The sequence below is a fragment of the Babylonia areolata genome, chromosome 26 (assembly GCF_041734735.1).
Source record: "Babylonia areolata isolate BAREFJ2019XMU chromosome 26, ASM4173473v1, whole genome shotgun sequence".
NCBI classification, from domain to species: domain Eukaryota; kingdom Metazoa; phylum Mollusca; class Gastropoda; order Neogastropoda; family Buccinidae; genus Babylonia; species Babylonia areolata.
In genome coordinates, this window is record NC_134901.1 from 36393267 (window position 1) to 36408769 (window position 15503).

The 15503-nt window shown below is 40.2% G+C and overlaps 1 protein-coding gene across 2 annotated transcripts in view; it reads right to left on the reverse strand.

Moving 5' to 3' along the window:
* The window catches only part of LOC143300159 (exocyst complex component 2-like), a 35696-nt gene extending 20549 nt beyond the window's left edge, over positions 1–15147 (reverse strand). Inside the window, exons 1-13 of one of the 2 annotated variants that reach the window (XM_076613706.1) lie at positions 15036–15147; positions 13832–13966; positions 12862–13032; positions 12106–12241; positions 10698–10741; positions 10058–10127; positions 9289–9413; positions 7420–7491; positions 5568–5713; positions 4856–4937; positions 3685–3787; positions 2346–2458; positions 466–594 (exon numbers count right to left, since the gene is read on the reverse strand). In XM_076613706.1, the coding sequence (XP_076469821.1) occupies positions 466–594; positions 2346–2458; positions 3685–3787; positions 4856–4937; positions 5568–5713; positions 7420–7491; positions 9289–9413; positions 10058–10127; positions 10698–10741; positions 12106–12241; positions 12862–13032; positions 13832–13946 (1306 nt within the window). In that variant the 5' untranslated portion in view covers positions 13947–13966; positions 15036–15147. The remainder of the gene's footprint in view (positions 1–465; positions 595–2345; positions 2459–3684; positions 3788–4855; positions 4938–5567; positions 5714–7419; positions 7492–9288; positions 9414–10057; positions 10128–10697; positions 10742–12105; positions 12242–12861; positions 13033–13831; positions 13967–15035) is intronic. The other variant, XM_076613707.1, reaches the window with a different exon arrangement.
* Between the last annotated feature and the right edge of the window lie 356 nt (positions 15148–15503).

Sequence of the window (15503 nt, forward strand, 5' to 3'; positions counted from 1 at the left end):
AATGCCACAGGACTCAACGGGTCCACAACCAATATCACAACACACACTCTGCATGTCAAACACAAAACCTCATTTGGTATCACAAGGTATCTGTTTCAGTCACGACCTCTCACAACCAATATCACAACACACACTCTGCATGTCAAACACAAAACCTCATTTGGTATCACAAGGTATCTGTTTCAGTCACGACCTCTCACAACCAATATCACAAAAAAAGACTCTGCATGTCAAACATAAAACCTTGTTTGACGATGACAAGGTATCTACTTCAGTCAAGACCTCTCACAACCAATATCACAAAAAAAGACTCTGCATGTCAAACATAAAACCTTGTTTGGTGATGACAAGGTATCTATTTCAGTCATGACCTCTCACAACCAATATCACAAAAAAAGACTGCATGTCAAACATTAAACCTTGTTTGGTGATGACAAGGTATCTATTTCAGTCACGACCTCTCACCTGCAGAGAGATCGCTCTTTCCTTTGGCAGCAAAGATGGCGCCAGGGGAGGCGGAGGCAGGTTTACGTTTACTGACACTGGCTGGCGTGCCATGACTGGTGGCCGCATCCGCCAACAGGGCTGTTCTCTCTGTAACACAACAAATATGCAAATGGTAATCTTCTTCATCTTCTTCGTTCGATGGCTGCAACTCCCATGTTCACTCATATGTACAATAGTGGGCTTTTACATGCATGAACGTTTTTACCCCGCCATGTAGACAGTCATACTCCGTTTTCAGGGGTGTGCATGCTGGGTATGTTCTTGTTTCCATAACCCACCGAATGCCAACATGGATTACAGGATCTTAAACGTGCGTATTTGATCTTCTACTTGCATATACACATGAAGTAGGTACAGGCACAAGCAGGTCTGCACATATGTTGACTGGGGAGATCAGAAAAATCTCCACCCTTTACCAACCAGGCACCATTACTGAGATTCGAACCCGGGACCCTCAAACTGAAAGTCCAATGCTTTAACACTCAGCTATTGCGCCCGTCAAATCGAAATAATATCACTGAAACCTGTCCACCACTGCTGTGTCGACAAACTTTAGTTCCAAAATCTGCCTTTACTAAAAAAAATATTTCAGCAGACTCATTCATCTTTCTTCTGTTATTTCCACCACCTCCCAGCTTCTCCCACCAAGTGGTCTGCAAACCACAAGCACACGCAGTGCACAGCCTCTTGTGAGTCTGTGTTGTCAACTCTATTGGCGTACATGCGCAGTTCAGGTATCAGGCCACTGTCTTCTTTTGCTGTGAACAGTTGCTTTGACTGTCAGGCAAGTGGGTACACTTTCTGCTTTGTTTTACCAGATTTTACAACTTTTAATATTCATGACTGCAATGCAGCAAGTTAATTATGTTTTGTTTCACATAAGGTCAAGACACTATAACACCAGAACTTTGTTGACTGAAAGAGTTAGCGATTTTATCAGAAATCACATGGCTCTGAAGTCAACACTTGAGAAAATGGCCAGTTTCTACACAAGCAAAGGAGTGGCACTTCCGACCAGTGCAGAATACATTAAGTCCTAAATTCCAACACTCTAAACGCAATCATTTCTTGTTGACCTCATCACAACGTTGGCCCATCCAGGTAGATAGGACAGTAAGGTACAATCACCAAAATGTACAATGCACAACACGAACAGGTAAAATAGCCAGAGATAAGTGCCAGCACAACCAACACCCTTACTGAATAACCATGGAGGTGCATCAGGCAAAAAGCACGCTATACTGGTGCCAGAGCAAAGGGAAGGGGTGAGGGTGGAGATGTGGAGGAGGAAGGTGGGCACTGGCTAATTTTAGCACTCTGGCCCTCTCAGTGGCAAATTGTACACTGAACTAAGTGGTAAAACGTTAACAGAAAGCAAACAACCATGTGGCCAACACAAAAAAGAACAGGCATAACAAAAGGCCTGTTTTCTCTGAAACAAGACAAACACTCAGAGAAGGAAACAGCATCAGAATGGAACTAGTTAAACACACCAAAAAAAAACCCAGTATTACAAATAGAAAGATGAAGAATGAGCAGGTACCAAGGTTTGCAGTTTCCCATATTAGGCTATAAACAAATTATTATTCTCACAGTAAGTTCTGCATTTCCAAAGACATCTTCCTTTTCTTCAAATGTCATTTTTTCCCCTAAAAAACAGAAAAACTTCCAATACAGCTGACATCTAATGATTTATAAACAAACTGTAAATTTGTTGCTTCCTTTAGCAGACTGTGACAGCATGTGTCTCTGTTTCTCTCCGTCTCAATCCCTCTCTTTCAGTCACACGATCATTAACATGCATGCTCATGTGCACACGCACATCCACACGCACTGACCGGTCTCAATGTGGTCATCTTTGCAGTCCTCCAGCAGTTCCACAAGGTGGTTCTTCTGACTGTCCAGACACTCCCAGGCTGGGTCACCCTCACATTCCAGGCTGGTCAGGTAACTAGAAAAAAGGTGAAAGGAGACAGGTTAAAAGGTTCCACAGCCTTTTAATGCCAACATGGCAGTCAATGCATATCCACTATGTCTGGGGCTTGGCATAGGTAGGCGACCTGATTAAGAGAGAGACTGAACAACAGATGGATGACTCACCTGGCGTAAGGACAGACAGACAGACAGACAGAGTGAATAACTGATAGAATTATTTTCTTCGTTTTTTCTGTTCAAGGGCTGTACCTCCCACATTAACACATATCAACAAGTGGGCTTTTAAACATTTGGCTGTTATTACCCTGCCATTAAGAGCTAGCCATATTCTGTTTTCTTGAATGTGCATGCTGCATACGTTAATGTTTCATGGGGGAACACACAAATGTGCACACATGTACAATGCATGCATGTACACATGCAAGCACACACACACACACACACGCACAAACACACACATACACACACACAAGGCTTAAGATTCAAATTAACCTGTGACCCTTGTTGGGCCGTGAAGGACGTCAGAAAACAACTATCAAAAATACAACCTTTATTTAGCTTAACATGTGCATCAATTAGGTGTTGACACCGCTTCATCTGCAAGTTTAAAATGGATTTACTGTCTTAAAATAACCTATTCTTCTGCAGAAAATAAGGTACAAAACGAAAACAGACATACATATCTATCAGATGAAATTTTATGAATATCAGAAAAAAAATGGGGCAATCCATTGTTAAGAAATATGATTTTCTCTTGAAACTCATTTATTTGCCATGTTCATATCGGTAAACAATGATCATAACATTTTGATTTGAATAATGAATTACACACACACACACACACACACACACACACACACACACACACACACACACACACACACACACAAATGGATATTACAAACCTAATTCTGCACGCAAACTGACACAACACTAATCTCTTCACATTCAGAGGTACAGTCTATCAGATTAAAAACGAAAACACAGACCCCAGTTTAGTGTTTGTAGCTTGGAGTGGAGACTTTAGTTAAAGGGAGATAACACTAGAATTAAACCCATACTTAAAAGCTGGAGGAGTTCGTTCCCCAAGTACCTTCAGGTCAGCAAACACAGCGGCCATTGGTACTGCCTGACTAAAACTCCTGAATTCAATACCCTGCCTGGTGTCTGCTAGAGCACAGATGTGAGCCGGAAAGCTAACAATGTAACCACAATGACGCCACAAACAGGTGTGTGTCTGACCTGATCAGTTTCTTCTGCTCATCCAGTGTGTTGTTGGGGTCCAGGAGACGTTTGTGCAGCATGCTGCTGAATTTGGCAATGATGTTCTCCACTTCATCGTACACTGAAAATAATAATAAGAATAAGAATAATAATAATGGACACTTATACAGCACACTATCCAGAAATCTGCTCTAGGTGCTTTACAAAACACTTCTGTTTACATAACACATTACATCAATGTTATGTACACACACCAAAATGTGACAAACAAAACACACACACACACACACACACACAACCAACATCCACTGATGAACTTTGTGTGTTGAGGATGGGGGGTGTAGATGTCTATGTGTGTGTGTGTGTGTGTTTTATCTTCAGTTTAACGTCTATTCACTATAAGTGTTTTTAGACGGAAAGGAGTAAAGAAGTGGATAAAGGAAAGGGAATGCATGTGAATATTAGTGTAAAAAAATATTCATGTTATGTATCAGAGGAAAAGTATATTATAAGAAAAAGGTCTAAAGAGATTGTGGTGTGTATTGAATGAGGCGTCATGGGAAGGAGAATATGTATATGCATATCAAGTATTAACCTATAACAATGTAAATATAAATAACAACATTAATCATAACACATCAAAGGAGGATACCAACTGGACTGGAGTTTAAAATTTCCGAAAACATTCTAAGCAATGAATAATCATTCAAAATCTTTTCAGTGGCTAATGAAATATTGGAAGAAAAGTCATCAACTACATCTTTAGGAATTAACTGTCTTATGCTCGGACAATGAATGAGTAGATGACTTACAGTTATTTGCTTACCACATATACATTTTATATTTTTAGAAAATTTTGTACGAAAGGCATTTAAACGAATTCTATACATTAGACTTGTAATTTGTCTTGAATGTGCTGCTGGTGTCAAATTTAGAAAATGTTTGGGATTAGCTGCATTCTTTGTGTTTACACAACATTGGTGTGTGTGTGTGTGTGTGTGTGTGTGTGTGTGTGTGTGTGTGAGTTTGTGTTTATGTGTGTGAGTGTGTGAATGCCTGAGTCTCTGTGTGTCTGGGTCTCTGTGTGTCAATGTCTGCGCTGTTTCTGCATCAATGTCTGTGTGTCTGAGTGTGTAACAGAGAGAGAACGAGAGACAGAGAGAGAGAGAGCACTGAGGACTTTGTTTACCTTTTTTGAAGATTTTGACATCAGTGCTGGCAAACAGAGACTTGGCTTTCTCAAAGTCATTGATGACGATGTTGTAGTCTCCCTGAAAACACGGTCAGTGCAACATTACAGCTGACATCGTGCCCCTGTGGAATCTTCCTTACACACAAGTACATGTGGGCATGCACTAACAACTCAACTCTACATGATTTTCATTGAAAAAAAAAAACCCTCATTTTTTTCTGCTCAAAATAAACCTTGTGTGCATGCACTCACAACCAACAACTGTACATGATTTTCATTTAAAAACTGCGTATTTTATCTGCTCAAAGTATATATTGCTATACATCCCCATAGTGGAAAGACATAAACTCTTTCACTGCCATAGGCGACCTTAGTCGACTAGACAGTGCACCACCGTAGGCGACTTAAGTCGACATCAAGGGGTCATGTTAAAAGGACCATTTTCACATTGTAACAAAGCTTGACTGCTACAGGCAGTTTCCAAAAATAGAACAATGACTAATCTTTGGTCCCTGACCCAGTTTGAAGTGAACAAGTCCACTGTGTTGTTTTGACATGAACTGAAGCCTGTGACTGAGAGCATCAAGTGTAAAACATTTGGCACTGGTGAGTGTTTTTCATACAGATACCTGGCGATGAAAGAGTTAAACTTAAGAAAGAAAACACACACACACACACACACACACACACAGAGAGAGAGGACAGTCACCTTCTGAATGTTACGCTGCATGTTGAGAGGCAGGTGGAACAGAAAGCGGAACTTGGTCAGCACACTCAGTGCGTTGCGCGTGGAGTCCGCCTTGTCCTTCCGTCCCAGCACCTCGTCAAACAACCCATCTGCACAGGACTTGGCCTCTGGAACAGTTTCAGTTTCTTCTTCTTCTTCTGCGCTCGTGGGCTGCAACTCCTACTTTTACTCGTACGTACACGAGTGGGCTTTTACGTGTATGGCCGTTTTTAACCCGCCATGTAGCCAGCCATACTCCGTTTTCGGGGGGTGCATGCCGTTTCCATAACCCACCGAATGCTGACTTGGATTACAGGATCCTTAACAAGCGTATTTGATCTTCTGCTTGCGCATACACACACAGTCAAGGACTACAGCAAGTAATGATTTAGCTGCAGCAGAAATATGTAAATAGGGGGATTTTTTTTTTTTTCTTTCAAGTGATGGTTTTGTAGGGTTTTGCATTTTCTGTTTTTCCAGAGTTGTGACTTTTTATTTTATTTTTTTTAAACAGTTTGTTGTGCAACATATGACTGCAAACTGATTCACAAGAATCAGGGAACTTTACTGTGTAAAAAATTCATCTTATTCTTCTGTGTGGATTAGCTGATGGATATGACATGCCTGGTGAGTACAGTATACCCATTTTTCAATTTTTTATGTTTTTCAGTATTTAGTGACATAATTTAAAATATTTTTTAAAATATTTAGCAGCAGGTACTGAAAAAACTGTTTTAAAATGTTAAAAGAAGAGATAGTAAACTTTCTAGTGATATATAATTTGTAAGTCTTTGTCTCTGTGTGAAAATGTGTTGAAATTTTCCAATATGACCAAAATAACCTGTCGAAGCAAAACTACATGAACTATTTAACTACGTCTCCATAGAGTTGAACCCATAGAAGGACAGAAATTTCCAAGTGGGGGGGGAATGGAGGGATTGATCTTGACTCGCCAAAAATGACTCCCAGGGTCATTCGAAGCAAGCCCAAAATGACCCCAGGGTGAAATCTATCAGGGGGAGGATAGACTGAGGCTGTTTCACCGGTAAATACTGTCCTGGTATACGTTTCATTTACTGGGGCACACTGCCTTCCAAACAGCAGTCTGGTTTTCCTCCTAAACCCCTGCACTTCACTCAGAGGATTCAGGTCATCCAGCTAATTTGTAAAATCTCCACCTTCACCGCCACACACACTCCATGAGCAATGACTGGGCAGGGGGAAACTAAATCAGAAAGAAGACTCAAAACTAGGATCTGATATAGTTAAAAGGTTTAAGTTTTATCATCAGATGTTTTCTCGGAGTAATGCATTTATTTTCATAATAATGGAGTTCATGTCAAAATATAGTGCAATTTTGTTATGTATTATGTAACTATATGTGACTATGCAATGTGTTTGTGAATTATGCATTAATACACATGGTAAACTGTGCCTGTGCAAGTGCAAACATTCATGTCTAAATTTTTCCCCTGCCTTTCATATTTATACATCAGCCTATCTGCAATATGTGACTGCCCCATATGGGATGGATAAACTGATATTGAACTGAACTGAACTGAACTGAATGGAACTTGATATTCACTTTATGTGGTGTGATAATATCTGGATATGAATCCAAGAAATTTCTCTGAGGATTATTTAGCAAAACAGCAGAAAAATGTTCTCTGAATGTAAATTTCTTTGCCTTTTATACAAAGGCCCCTCAACATTAAAAACTTATACATACAAAATAGATGCAGTTAATGAAAACACAAACAAGGACAAAATAATTCAGATTTTCATACAAGCGCAGGATAGAGATCAGAGAGTGTGCTATGAAAGAACAACTCACGCATCAATAACACAGCGTAGGAGTCCATGCAGTCTCCCCGTATATCGTCTGCCGCAAACTTCTGGTATGTGGCTGCAAAAACAAACCTTCGGTAAATCCAAACATTTGGAGAAATTGAAGTAAAAATTAATTCATGTGGATACAAAGTTACTTCATCTTACAGTGTTTTCAAGTGCACACAATATCAAATCTGGGGAAAATGTTATAATACATATCTTTTTAGATATTTTAGAACATACAGGCAGATACTGTTGTAGTAATGATCTCTTCTATTTGTAATATGCCTGTAACCATCTCAATGACAGAAAAATTCCAACCAGCAGAATGTCAAGTTCACTTTCACATTTTCTGCAGTGTCCAAATCTTTCATTTACAAAATTCATCTGGTCACCTTTCTTTTCAAAGGTGAATCCTGTTAACATCTCAAAAACAGGTAATGGTAAGACTTTTAAAATGTCATTGTTATAATCACCATATATGCTGTCATAGACCATAATTTAATAACCAACATTCATTTGTTGAGTAACTATCAGCTTGAAGTGAATACCTTCAAAGTAAGTCGCATATGTTACTGCCAAACAATGCATATAGATTACAAATACAGTGGTCCTTCAGTAAAACATTCTATTAACCTTTTCAGCAGACCAAGGATGACAGCTTATGCATCCTTTTCTGCCTGAGGGGCTTTAACTGTAATTTTCAGATGATTTAAAAACAACAACAATGACAGTTCGCATGAATCTCTCACATATTGCCTCACACAATGTTTATTACAATCAACTTATATATCAACAGCAAGATCAAAATAACTCTACACATCTCAGACTAGTGTCTTTAACACTTCACAAGGAGTAAAAGGCAACTTTCTTGCTACAATCACAAAGAAAACTTGCACAAAAAACACTGCTTGAAAAAGCTCAAACTGCACCAAAATTTCCTCAGAAAGTTACCCAAACATTTAACAAGAGCAATGTCCCTTCCCTAATTGTTCGCACTTTGGTGAAAAGTCGAAAAGCACTGCTCAGGTGTAGCCACAAACATACATGCACAGGCACCTGAGCAGTGCTCAAGTGTCGGGCGGAATGAGTTAAAAAGACATCAACAGTGATGCGAGATGTGAGACTGCAGCAAGCTGCAATGGATGTGAGACTGCAGCAGGCTACACTGGAAGTGAGATTTCAGCAGGCTACACTGGAAGTGAGACTGCATGAGACTGCAGCAGGCTACACAGGATGTGAGACTTCAGCAAGCCACAATGGAAGTGAGACTGCAGCAGGCTTCACTGGAAGTGAGACCACAACAGGCTTCACTGGAAGTGAGACCGCAGCAGGCTACACTGGAAGTGTGATTTCAGCAGGCTACACTGGATGTGAGATTTCAGCAGGCTTCACTGGAAGTGAGACCGCAGCAGGCTACACTGGTAGTGTGATTTCAGCAGGCTACACTGGAAGTGTGATTTCAGCAGGCTACACTGGAAGTGAGATTTCAGCAGGCTACACTGGAAGTGAGACTGCAGCAGGCTACACTGGAAGTGAGATTTCAGCAGGCTACACTGGAAGTGAGACTGGCTACACAGGATGTGAGACTGGCTACACTGGATGTGAGACTGCAGCAGGCTACACTGGATGTGAGACTGACTACACTGGATGTGAGACTGGCTACACTGGATGTGAGACTGCAGCAGGCTACACTGGATGTGAGACTGACTACACTGGAAGTGAGACTGCAGCAGGCTACACAGGATATGAGACTGCAGCAGGCTACACTGGATGTGAGACTGGCTACACAGGATGTAAGACTGCAGCAGGCTACACTGGATGTGAGACTGGCTACACTGGATGTGAGACTGCAGCAGGCCACAATGCCTACCTGTCAAACTGTCGAGACAGTCGAGGATGGCGGTCAGGTTGGAGCGGACAACAGTGATGGGTCCCTCAGAGCGCTGTGAGGCTCGGCGCTTCATGTACTCCAGGCCTGCCTTCAGGTCCTCAAAGCTTCACACACACACACACACACACACACACACACACACACACACATCAGGGGTTAGGAATACACCACTGTGCTGAAGACCGTGAAATTAAGTCCTTTTGCACTTGTCGACTGCAACCCCCATAATCACTTGTATGTACAAGTGGAGTTTACATGCATGACCGTTTTTAACCCCACCACACAGGCAGCCATACTCTGTTTTCAGGGGTGTACAGTCCAATTCAGTTCAGTTCAATTACTCAAGGAGGCGTCACTGCATTCAGACAAATCCATATACACTACACCACATCTGCTAAGCAGACGCCTGACCATTGTTGAACAATGGTTTTCATTATCTTTGACAGTGCACTTTATTAGAACTACCTGTCTTGTAATAAATCATAGGTATTCTTGACAATGGCACTCAGGTAAAGAGAGTAAATAATGTCTGCTGGAATCAGCTGGGCAAGCATTAAAGTTGATTGCTAGACTCCCTCCACTAACAATCCACAACTAACTGTTAACAAATATACAATATGCATGATGGGGATGCTCTTGTTTATGTAACCCACTGAATGCTAACATGGATTACAGGATCTTTAAACAGCATAACTTTAATGTGCGAATTTGAAATTCTTCATCTTTTTTTTTCATTCCAGACACTAACCTGGCATTATGATGATTCTCCAGCAGGTACCATCCAGGTGAGAAATTCTCCAGTGACATATTACCAGAGGCTATGGGCAAAGAAAAACCAAGAATCATAGGTAGCTGTGTGTGTGCCTGTCTGTATGTGTGTGTGTCTGTGTATCTCTGAGCATGCAAGTCTGCATGTGTGTGTGTGTATGTGTGTGTGTGTGTGTGTGTGTGTGTGTGCATGTGAATGTGTATATGTATATGTCTGTGAGTTATGTGCCAGTGTGTGTGTTATATATGTGTGTGTCTGTGGGAATGTGTGTGAGTGTGTATGTGTGCATGTGTGTGAGAGAATGTGCAAATACTGAAAGCATGCCATGTTTATTTTCGTCATATGAATACGTTCATATCTTTAACTTAATGACTCTGCACAATCAATATGACACCAAAAAAAATTAAAAACACAGACACAGACACAAACACTCAGGAACACACACCACACACCATGCCCATCCACTTGCCCCCCCCCCCCCCCTCCCCCAATCACCCCCCTCACCTCACCACACACCCCCTCCCCCCACAAAATAAGTAAAAACATATTGTCCTTAAAACTGGGCTAAACTCTCACGAAAGCATAATACGAAAGGAGTCACTACAGAATTTCTACTAACCTTCTGGGAACATTTCAAGGAGGTCCTCTTCTGTCATTCGTGGTCTGAGACAAATAAATATCATCAGAATACAAGCACGAAAAAAAATTCAAGTAAACATTAAATCAGAAAACCAAAAGTAGATGAAAAGAAAGTGACAAATGTACAGGGTAAAATGACTGAATGTCAGCAAATTTTTCTTGATCCAAATCCAACCAATTTTCATACATCTATTTCAATATCACTCTGTTCAAGATCTACCCATTCATAAAGGAAAATGGAAAGACTGTCATGTTTGGTTTGCTACTGAAATCAGCTCATAATAACAATCAATCAGAATATAACAATTGAAATGAGCTCAGAATAGTGATCATTCAGAATGTCACTACTGAAATCATATCAGAATAAAAATCAAAATGTCACTATTAAAATGAGCTCATAATAACAGTCAGTCAAAATGTCACTATTAAAATGAGCTCAGAATAACAGTAGGAATGCTCGGGAGTTTCAACACCACAGAAGCACAGCTTCCTCAAGCAGTTACTGACTGCCCAGGATTTCACAGTGACCTGTTTCCCAGCATGTAACTGGAAAGCACCTCACGACATCAACTAGAGTAGATTTTGCATTGCTCAGTTGGGTATGTTTGTAGACCAGCTTTTTCAGAGTGTAGTTTCTGACCATGCTGGCGCCAATATATCTCACTTCTAGTGGCTGGTTCACCTACATTCTAGCCTGGGCAGTACAGGTGTTTCTGGACCCAACAGGCGTAGGGCCTCAGTGCCTGACTGTTGTATCACTGGGGGTCGGAAGACCATAAACAAGTTCCAAGATTCAAAAGATTGGCATGTGATACATTTATGCCAATTCCCCACCTATTTCTGTCCCACAATGTGTGAAGATATATCAACTCAGGGCACTAATGTCAGTACAGTGCCTCTGGTATCTTGCTGCAGTCAAGGATACCATCAAAAATGTCAGCTTGCAGTCCATTTTCATATTCATATCTTTCTGTTTAAACAATATTGCTAGTCAGACTGATGACCTTGATGTGTTGGGATGACTGACTGCTCATTTCCTGGTTTGTTTTCTTTACTCTTCTGTGTTGCTATTGGGGATTCAAACCATTTCTGATTAAGAGAAAGTATTTGTTTCTTATATGAAGGAAAGTACTCGTTTTTGCATATAGCTCTCAAAGGGACAATTTCCAAAATTTCCCCCCTACTCGTTCGGAGCTCTGTTTCTAATCAGTCTGGTGGGAGTCTGATCAGTCTGATGGGAGATTACTATACCCAGACCACAGGATTTTAAACATCTGCTGTTCTGTCTTCACTTCTTACTCAACAGTCACACACCTGACATCAAACCTTGATGCAAGCTGCATGCCTGGTCGTAATATACTGGACGATCAATGGGAAGCTCTTTATACCTGTCCCCCTCGTCAGAGATTCCTAGAGGGTCTTCCTCTTCTTTCAGGGTGGTGGTGGTGGAAGGACGACCATGATCCAGGTTGGCTCTCACTGTCTGAGATTCATCAATCCACACAGCAGATTCCTGAAGTGGTCCTACAGGCAGACATACATATTTTCCTTTCTCAAACCACGAAGACATGAAGAGAAGATTTTTATAATGATTCATATTTTTATAATAATTTTTGTAGCAATAAACAATATTTGGTATCTTTGCCTTCTGAAAAGTTGTTTTCAGAGACTGAGAAACACTGGCAAGCTCAGAGGAAACCCAGAAATAAGAGCTGTCCTGAGCAACATCAACACACCATCTTAAACTTAACAACAGTAACTCAATCCTCAAGTCACTCATCACAGGCTGTAATATAGTTTCACTACCAGTTATACCAGCCCCTTTGAATTCTTTTCAGAAACAATTCAGAAAATATTATGGAAGATTTCAATATTTTTAAGAAAGCTCAGACCCTCAGTTGCATCAACATAATGAAATATTTATCTACCCAGCATACATACAACATTTACCTACAAAAGAGTCTAATTCTGTCATCATTATTTTCTTGTGGGGGCTGAATGTTATTCACCTGAGACTAGTAGTGTGGTTCAATTCTGTTTTTGGAGGCTGTTATTTACCTACAATTAGTACTGTGACTCACAACCCGAATCAATTGTCAGTACACCGCGTGTGTCACCAGTAGCCTGTGGCATGTGATACTGACCACTCTGCAAGAAGTAGCCACGGAAACCGACTGTGCAGCTGCCTTTGCCCCCAGAGCGGGTGGTCACGATTATGTCCCCTTTTCCCTTGCCTGGTCCCGTGCGAGCAACGATCTTGCTCTGTGACTTCCACTCTGCAAAGTAGGTGCAGTCCATCCCACATATCTTCAGGCCTGCAACACAGAATGAGAAGTGGTAAAAATAGGTAGCAGCATAACATTGCTACAGACTGATCACATCATGCAAGTTCTCCAGCTGACAAGAAGCTGAGTTAATAACTGGACAATAATCAAACTGCAACCATGAAATAATGAATATCTAAACAAACACATTAAAACATTCTGGGCAGATGGTTAATATCTCTTGGAAGATCTTTCCAAATGTTTGTTTTATAGCATGCCAGAATTAAAAAGAAGCTGGATAGAAGAACAAAACTAATTTGATTAACTTATCAGAATGGTTATAAACTATAGTTTAGAAATCATTAATGCACACAACATAAATCATAAGAAATAAACTGAGGTGAACTATCCCAATGTAACCAAAAAAAGTTCGCATTTGAATGGAAACATTCCACCGATTCAAACTATAGTTTATTATGACAAAACAAAATGTCTGTAGATACAAGTTGTCACATACAGCAGACCCATTATGATTTATAGGTTGGGCTTTTTTTCTAAGGGGTGGGGGAGAATGGGGCTGGAAAACAGTGAAAAGAACTGAATTAACAATCCCAAACCTTAGGTTGTGCAACAAACTTTCAAATGAGATTCAAAAACATGAAGATAGTGAACTCACAGCAGTCTCTGAAAGACAAATATAATGTATTTGTTCTCACCCATAACACTGTTCTTCATTTCCATATCTATTAAGTCAGCACAAGAAGGAACACACTCAAAGATTACTGTGCGCATAGTTCTGAGAGCCAAAATATGTCTCAAAGTACAGAGAAATGTAAATTTCAACACTCACCAATCAAATCACGAGGCTCTGTTCCCAGGTTCTCTCCCCTGATGGTGACTCGAGTGCCAGGGGGACCTTCTTTTGGGGATACACCTGTGACCAACGGCTGGCTTTTGGGACCCATGGTCACAATCAGTGCTGTGGCTGAAATAAAGTAAAGGAGTATGACTCACACACACTCACACACACACACACACACAGACTCAAACAGCTTTTAAAAGTCTGCTTCTCACAATATCAGTCTCCAGAGTTCACATCTCAAATATTCATTAAACACTCTTCTTCACTAACTCTGGTTAAATTCTGAAATCTATATATTGTATTAATATCCATGGCAGTAACAGAGACAACAAAAAGGTGGTAGTAAAGACATGTTGTTGATCAACAAAAGTGTTTCTAATTATAGTTATACTCATGTGAATTACACCCTAGCAAATACTTTAACAAGCATGGGACATGGCTGTACTAGAAATGTGCACAGGAAAACTCCAATATCTTAGCTTGAATTGTTCATTTCAGGGTTCATTTTCTATGAACCCCCGACATAAATAAATTGTTTGTATACATTGTGTGTGTGTGTGTGTGTGTGTGTGTGTGTGTTTATGAAAGTGTTTGTGGGTGGGTGGATGTGTGTATGGTGGAAGTAAGTGTTGAGAGTGTTTGTGTTTACAACACGATGTTATCACTGATAGTGGTGGAAAATAATATAATTGCACTTGGTTGTTATGTCCAGTATATTTGCAAATATTTCAGCACCATTTCCATCCACAAAATGCAATTCTTATTCCTTTCTTTTTCAAAATACTTAGTGTTTTTTTTCTGTTTACAATTACAATTTCCATTCATTTTCCTTTTAAGTTTACACACACACACACACACACACACATAGTCTGTGATTTTTTTAAAGCCGGTGATACACTGGCAAAATTACAGTTGGGGAACAAGATTTTTACGAATGTACCAAAACAGTTAACTGAATAATTAGTTATGCTATAGGGGGTCTTTCAATCGGCGTACTGCAAAGTGCTCGTTCATTCGTCTTTAAAGAGTGTAGAGCGGTGATGTAGTGTCCCGAAGTGAAGAATCGGGAAAGCAATGACAGTCAGTGGTGGGCGTCAGCAAATCACTTGGACAATAGTGCAATATTATATTCTAAAGCCAAAAGACTTCATCACTGATTTTTCCAATAGAATTAGTTAAACTAATCTCTCACCTTTCCAAAGCACTCACAATTTTTCTACTGCAAAAATACAAAAACACACAACTTCCAAGTTCAAGATATCATGTAAATGACGGACTTGTCGTCTGCCGAATTCATTTCCTCCAAGGTAGATTACTCTGCATAATTTGTTGAAGACTGTCCATTGGTTTTGTCCCATGTTACCTCGTCACAATTCCTGCAGTTCAGTTCACTTTCTCAAGGAGGCCTCACTGCATTCGGACAAATCCATATACGCTACATCACATCTGCAAAGCAGATGCCTGACCATCAGCCTAACCCAACGCGCTTAGTCAGGCCTTGATAAATTAGAATAAACAAGTAAATAAATCTAAAAAATAAAATAAAATAAAAATAAGTAAGGAAATAGAGAAAGAAATGAAATGTCGAGGGAAAAAAATAAAAAAAACGAAATCAGCCAAAGTCACTAACTGTCCTCTTGGCTAAGTTATGTGTGTTTGA